Genomic DNA, 7,500 nt, shown 5'->3' on the forward strand with positions numbered 1-7,500 from the left:
ATTTCATAGTAATAAAGAGTTTCTTTTTACCTTTAAGCCATAAACGTGTCCATTAGTATTTTAGAAATACCGGTAAATAGTAATGAAACTCGTAAAGCACACATTAATGATAACATGATTTTGAAATCAGGAATGATATTAAGATAAGACTGATAACTGATAACAAAAACATTATTTTATTTTCTATCATTAATATTGTATTGATCATACGAGTTTAATAATGATTGCTGGATATATTAATCGATTAATATTTGTATTACTGTTAATGTTGATATTGGTAATATTAACGATCATATCGAGATTACTGCATATTTTGATTCTAGTAAGACTATAATTATAATGAATTAATAATGATGATAGTAAGGATAATGACAATTCTGTTGATTGTGATGATGAAGTACAAATGGCATTAATGATTATTGTTATTGTTTACTTATGTGGATCCGAAATTACCTTTATCATTTCTCATGTTCCAGAGCAACCGTGACAACCATGGAAGTAGAGGAAAATATCGCTAATGTAAATTACAAGATTACTATTCCCAAGTTTTCCACACACAAAGACCTGAATCACACGTTTACTGAAGTCTTCCCTCTCTCTGTAAATAACCTCCGTTTTCTGTGGAGGCTCACGATCGTCCCTTTTATCAAAGAAAACGGTGAGACCGAGAGGACTGACTTAATCAATCACGATATTGGCATATCGCTTGAGTGTCAGAAATGCAATGTAAACCACCCAAATTTAGAGGTATATTGTAATGTGAAAGGAAGGGATCAACATGAAAAACTGTTACCTAGAATGGATTATAACAGCATGGTATGGAAGGACGTGCTAATATCAAGGTTAGCCCTCAAGGTGTTCAACCTCCTTGAGGACGACAAACTAGTCATAAATTTAAGGTTCGTGGTAACCGGTCGTGACCTCTCGCGAGCCGTTGATGGCGTGAGTGAGATGTCCCGTGACCTAAGTCGCCTCCTGGAGAGTGGCGCTCAAAGCGACGTCGATCTGGTCACCAGGGACGGCGTGCGGTTGCCTGTCCACTCCGCCATTCTCGCTGTGCGGTCGAATCTCCTGCAGAGGGCAGCCAAGAAGGGCAGGGTTTCTGCAGCGTCGACGCCCCGAACGCAGGCGGGGACTCCACCAGTCAAGCGCGAAGACACGCCCATCAACAGCACCTTCGGGAGCATGTCTTCAGGGTACCATTCCGCCGCCTCCTCCCCCGACACCTTCTCCTCCACCGCCTCCTCCGGCCACCCGCCGAGTGCCCTCGTGACCACCCCGATGAAGGCCCTCGCGCTCCACAGCCCCGGCCCCGCTTCCCCCCGAACCTCCCCGAGCTCTAGCAAAATGAGTCGGCGGCCGCCCACGCCCAAAAGAGTCGCCCTAAGTCAGCGCCCGCCCACGCCCAGAAGAAATCTCAGCATCCATCACCTCACGCCAGCAAGAAGTCCCATCAAGCGGCCTCTCACTCCCGCCGTCGAGTCTCCCAGCAAACGGACCAACGTCGGCGGCTCCTCCAGCAAGTTCTCGGAGGAAAACAAGGAAAATAAGAGTCTCAAGATCTTCCACTACCGCCCCAGGCCGTCGCCCTTCACGTGCCCCAGCGACTCCCCCGGGCGAGCGAGGGAGGCGGGCGAAGCGCCGGTGGGGGGTAAGGGGCCGGAGAGATTGCAGGTGGAAGTGAGCATGACTGCCTCTGTGGCCACGGAGTTGCTGCACTGGATATACACGGGTAAGTCTTGCAAAGGTTTCGCGGCGACTCTCCGTCCTTCATTGATTGTGTTAATAATTGAAATGAATCCATAGAACTAATTACCTCCTAGTCAGTTCGCAATATCTGAGCACCCTTGCCTCTCCCACCGTAGGCGAGAGCGACGACCTAGGGGCCCTGGCGCGGCCGCTCCTGGTGGCGGGCATCCGGCACGGAATGAGCGGGCTGACGCGGGCGTGCGAGGACCACCTGGCGGCCGCCCTCACGCCCGCCTCCGCCCCCGACGTCCTCTATCTGGCGCACAAGTATGGGGCGACGTCGCTGCGGGAGGACGCGCTCGAGTATACTGTCCAGAAGGTTAGTTTGGCTGCCTCGTTGGAACGCGGGCGGCACAAACACGTTTATATATATATATATATATATATATATATATATATATATATATATATATATATATATATATATATATATCACATATACATATTACATTTACATTTACATTTACATTTACATTTACATACATACATACATACATATGCACATACACACATGTGTGTATGTATGTTTATGTGTGTGTGTGTGTATAATTAAATACATGTGAATATTTATACATACAATACATATATGTATTAATATACTGTGTGTGTGTGTGTATTCATGTATTTGTATACATATAATTATATACATATATACAGTGCATATATACAGTATATATATATATATATATATTTTATATAAATATATATATATATATATTATGTATATACATTTTATATATATTATATATATATATTATATATATATTTGTGTGTGTATACATTAATGGATTCATAAGCCCACAACGACGCGACCAAGTCTTAGCCCAGCTCAAAACATGCGAAGGGCTGGCGTCTCATTTTTCCGAAGGCCCCTTCGAACCAAGGTCTATTATAAGTCTACATACTTATAGAGACCTTTCCTTGAACGGTGTCCACGGCGCGACGTCCACGAAGGGATCCTTTTCAGATTTCACTCGAGTTTTTATTTGCTTATGTCCCCAGGCGGCCGAGGTGACGGCGCAGGCATCATGGGCGGCCCTTGGAGAGCGCGCGCCCACGCTTATCATGGAGTTCAGCCGCCGGCTCGCCCTGCACGACCACGGCCTGGCTGCCAACGCATGATCATGGGTCTCGGATCTTTTATATATATATATATATATATATATATATATATATATATATATATATATATATATATATATATATATACACACAGATAGATAGATTGATATGTGTATGTATATATTTATATTTATATTTATTTGATATATACGTTATGTGTATATATAAAGATATATATATATATATATATATATATATATGTATAGTCATTCATGTATATGTAAATATATCTTTTACATATACACAGAGAGGAGTGGAGATATTATTTGAATTTGAATACATATTTCTGCAAATAAAGTGCAACGATAAAAAATGAAGGTGAATGATTTATGTTGCTTTTCAAGATTAAAGGTTCATTAAAGTCTTATGAACTATAACCCACACGTTTATATTAGAACGCACGCGCACTCACTCAATGCTGTATAGTGATTGCTAAGCTATATCCTTGCTTTAAATTTACTGATTCTATTATTGTGCACCCTTTCACTGATTTCTGTGAACCTGTATTATCTTCATATATACATATATATTGTACTATCTCTCAAATATATTGTAACTTTATTCTGTTTTTTATTTGCCAATATTACCCTCTAGTATGATAAAAAGCCTAAACACAGACGGTCTCTCTCTCCCTCTCACTCTCTCTCTCTCTATATATCTCTCTCTTTCACTGATTAGCAAGAGTTAAGAAGACACGTTCCCCAAAGGTACTCCGTGCTGATATAAATAATGCATAATATGTGAATAGTGTTATATTCTGAATTCCCTATACCCACACATTCCATTACATGCCTTAATTTGGAGGAAACATCCACACGGATCTCCCACGCATCCCTCTCCACCCCCCGCCCCCCTCGCCATATCTCCACACCCTGGCGTTGGCGATGGGTTACGTGATCAAGAAATCAAGATGCGTGTTGCATTAGGCACTCTTAGTAATGGCGGATGTTGCAAGCGGACCTCAAGGGACGCAGGGGAAAGAATGGGGAAGGAGGGACGCGTTAGCAGGAGAGGGGGGAGGGGGGGTGCTTGGTGTAGAGGCGGCGAACTGCTGTCGAGATTACTTTTCGCTGTCTGCGAGAAGCACTGTGGTGTCGGATACCTCTATACAGGTTTTATCGTTTTGTAACAAAGTGGAGGCTTGTCTTGAAGCCGCTGTATTATAGCATATCTTTAGATTAATGAGAATGTGGCCCGTATGTTTATATATTATATATATATATATATACATATACACACACATATATATGTACACACACACATATATATACACACACACACACATATATATATATATATACATACACACACACACACACACACACACACACACATATATATATATATATATATATATATATATATATATATATATATATATATACATACACACACACATATATATACATATATATATATATATACATATATACATATAGATATACATACAGATATATATATTTGTGTTGATGTGTTTGTGTGTCTTTGTATATGTGTATGCATGTGTGTGTGTGTGTATATATATATATATATATATATATATATATATATATATATTAATGCGTACGTGGGTTAATAAATCAGGTCAGGATGTAGCGCTCCGATCTGTATAATATTTTCTCTTTAACATATCTAGTAAAATTTCCCCATCGCTTCCCACGCTCAGCCTTCCTCGTCTTTACCTTCTCTTTCTCACTCCTGTTTCTCTCCATCCCATCTCCCTTTGACTTTCTTTACCTTTCCCTTCTTTCTTCACCGCTTTCTTGCCTTCACTCCCCTTCACTTTCCCCCAAGTAACGGTAACATTTCCTCATAATAAAAAGCTGTACTAACAAGGCCCTTTAAATGAGACTCCGCGCACGTTCCGTTACGCAAAACCCCTTTTCAATCTCAAATCCCGTTCTCGTCCTCGACACGCGTCATCGGATCAAAAGACTTATGAGGGGAATAGGAGATCACTATTTATGGAAATATTGGAGGTGTTGCTGTGACGTCTAACTTGTTAAAAATATGACGTGCTGTGTCGAAGTACTTTTTTTTTCCATCCTCAGGAGTAGCTTTATGCAGGATATGCTACCCAGGATGTTTCATGTACTTATGCGCACACACACACATATGATATATATGTGTGTGAGTGTGTGTGTGTGTGTGTGTGTATGTGTGTGTGTGTGTATTTGTGAATTAGGTGAGAAAAGCAAGGCAAAGTGTAAAGAAGTTTATATCACCGACCGTAAGATAGCCACACGGAAAATATCTACCTATATATGTTTTTTATGCATATAGTGGTATTCTTGCATTGTCTTTCTGTTTTGATTCATTCCATTACGTCCCGTATGCTGTTAGTACTAATTAAGAATGGAACGAATGTATATGAATTTTTGTTTTCATATTTGCAAATATTAGAATATCATTTGCATATCAGTATTATTTTTCGTCTTCTCCCTACTCCCCCTTCTCCCTTCAGTTCCACCCCCTTCCTATAACCCCTTCACCCACTCCTCCTCTCTCCCCCTTTTACCCCCTCTCCCCCTCCCGCCCCCCTTCACCTCACTACCCCTTCTTCTCCCCTTCACCCCCCCTTCACCCCACTACCCCTTCCTCACCCACTCCTTTTCCCTCACCCATCTCCCCCCTACCCCTTCCTCACCTCCCCTCCCTCACCCTTACGCCCAACCCCAACCTCCCTTTCCCCTTCACCCTCCCTCACCCTTCCACCCCCCCCCCCCCCTCTTTAGACACAGGTAAGGGGAGCGTCGCCTGGTAGTTACGTCCGCTACAACGACCTCGGTAATTGACATGGCAGCCTAGTCACTTGGAAACCACCTTCATTGTGATCTGGGGCCGGTCCTCGCACGGATGTCTTGTCGGTGTTTTTAGTTTTATTTTCTCGTTCTCTCTCTCTCTCTCTCTCTCTCTCTCTCTCTCTCCCTCTCTCTCTCTCTCTCCCTCTCTCTCTCTCTCTCTCTCTCTCTCTCTCTCTCTCTCTTTTAAGGAAATGAGAGGCAAGGAATTGATTTGATTTTTAATATGAGATTTGTTAATTCGTTTGTTTCATTTTTGTCGATTTGATTTTTTTTTTTTTTTTTTTTTTTTTTTAAAGGGCAGATGTGAATGAAGGTGAAAAGAAAAGAAATATATATATATAAATTGAAATCATTTTGGGGGGTCAAAGGTAAAATATCGTATTTGATTTATAGTTTGAAATCTGTCAGTTCGAGTGTCATTTTTGTCAACTTGAGTTATGAAAGGGGCTAATATGTACATCCAAGTATATGTAATATGTCTTTATCTACTTCCCCGCCTACACAAACGTTTTCCGTCTGCTTTTACACCTGCTTTAGAAGGAAGTCCACAATATTGGTATTTTATTTACGTTTCTGAGAAATTGCGATTCATAAAGCGTTTTAAAGTGCGTGGATTTCATCACAATGTCGTACTTTGTCTCCCAAGTTTATGTGATTTCAGTTTACAAATATTGCAGAACTGGTGGTACTATTTAGACGAAATACATATTATGCTTGTCTGTTTGTCATGATTCATTTTCACATACGTACATGATATCACACATGTGTATGAATATCTGTGTGTTTGTGTGCATATGTATACACACACACACATACACACTCACACACACACACACACATACACAAACACACACGCAGAAAGAGAGAGAGAGAGTGAGAGAGAGAGAGAGAGAGAGAGAGAGCCTAACACGGACCATAACTGCGGCAATGCAATCCGCCCCGCCCTTTCTCTTCCACCCAGAGACTAGACACGAGACAACCATCGCCGCGTAAGATCAGATCACGATTCTCTGCGGGTCAATAAGACAATTAATCACTGGATAATGAACACGTGCATCAGGCGAGGATGTGGTGATCGCACTGTTAATTGGGCAATTAATATTCTATGGTTTCGGATGTGGCACTGAACGCTTTTCTTGCTATCCAGTCGTTTCGTTTGATAACAAGACTTCGATCTAATCAATAAATCAGTGGTCTTTGCTTGTAGTAGGGAATTTCCCGTTTTCAAAGTTTGTGCATCATTCACTTTTGCTTCATTGATTATTGGTATATATATATTTATCTAATCTGTTATTAATTTCGTCGTTATCTTTACCATTATTATCAGTATCATTATGATAATAATTAGCAGCATTATTACTATCAGTATCCCTGTTAATATTTCTACTATCATTATTATTATCCTTATCATTACTACCATTACTATTGTTATTATCATTCTTATCATTATCATAATTATCATCAATATTGTTATCATCGCTATTATTACAATTATTATCATCATTACTAATACTGTTATTATCATTATTATCACTATCATCATTATTATTATCATTATTATTACTATCATTATTATTATTATTGTTTCTGTTGCCGTTCTTATCATTATCATTATCATTACGATTATTTTTATTGTTATCATCACTATCTTTATCAATATTATCATCATTGTCATCACAGAAACTATCATTATAATTGTCATCTTTATTTTAGTTTTCTCATATCTACGTAAATAACATTCGGATAATGCTCCGTGTAGTGCATATCTTTTGTATATGAAAATGCTTACGTCATAACACTCAGCTGACGTCATAACACTCAGGTA

At 40.1% G+C, this 7,500-nt stretch overlaps 1 protein-coding gene across 1 annotated transcript in view; it reads left to right on the forward strand.

Moving 5' to 3' along the window:
- Positions 1-2,898, forward strand: part of LOC125027316 — a 3,439-nt gene extending 541 nt beyond the window's left edge. Inside the window, exons 2-4 of the mRNA XM_047616319.1 lie at positions 477-1,732; positions 1,866-2,068; positions 2,752-2,898. Coding sequence (XP_047472275.1) covers positions 493-1,732; positions 1,866-2,068; positions 2,752-2,871 — 1,563 coding nt within the window. The 5' untranslated portion in view covers positions 477-492 and the 3' untranslated portion in view covers positions 2,872-2,898. The remainder of the gene's footprint in view (positions 1-476; positions 1,733-1,865; positions 2,069-2,751) is intronic.
- Positions 2,899-7,500: the final 4,602 nt, after the last annotated feature.

The sequence above is a fragment of the Penaeus chinensis genome, chromosome 7, assembly GCF_019202785.1.
Source record: "Penaeus chinensis breed Huanghai No. 1 chromosome 7, ASM1920278v2, whole genome shotgun sequence".
NCBI classification, from domain to species: domain Eukaryota; kingdom Metazoa; phylum Arthropoda; class Malacostraca; order Decapoda; family Penaeidae; genus Penaeus; species Penaeus chinensis.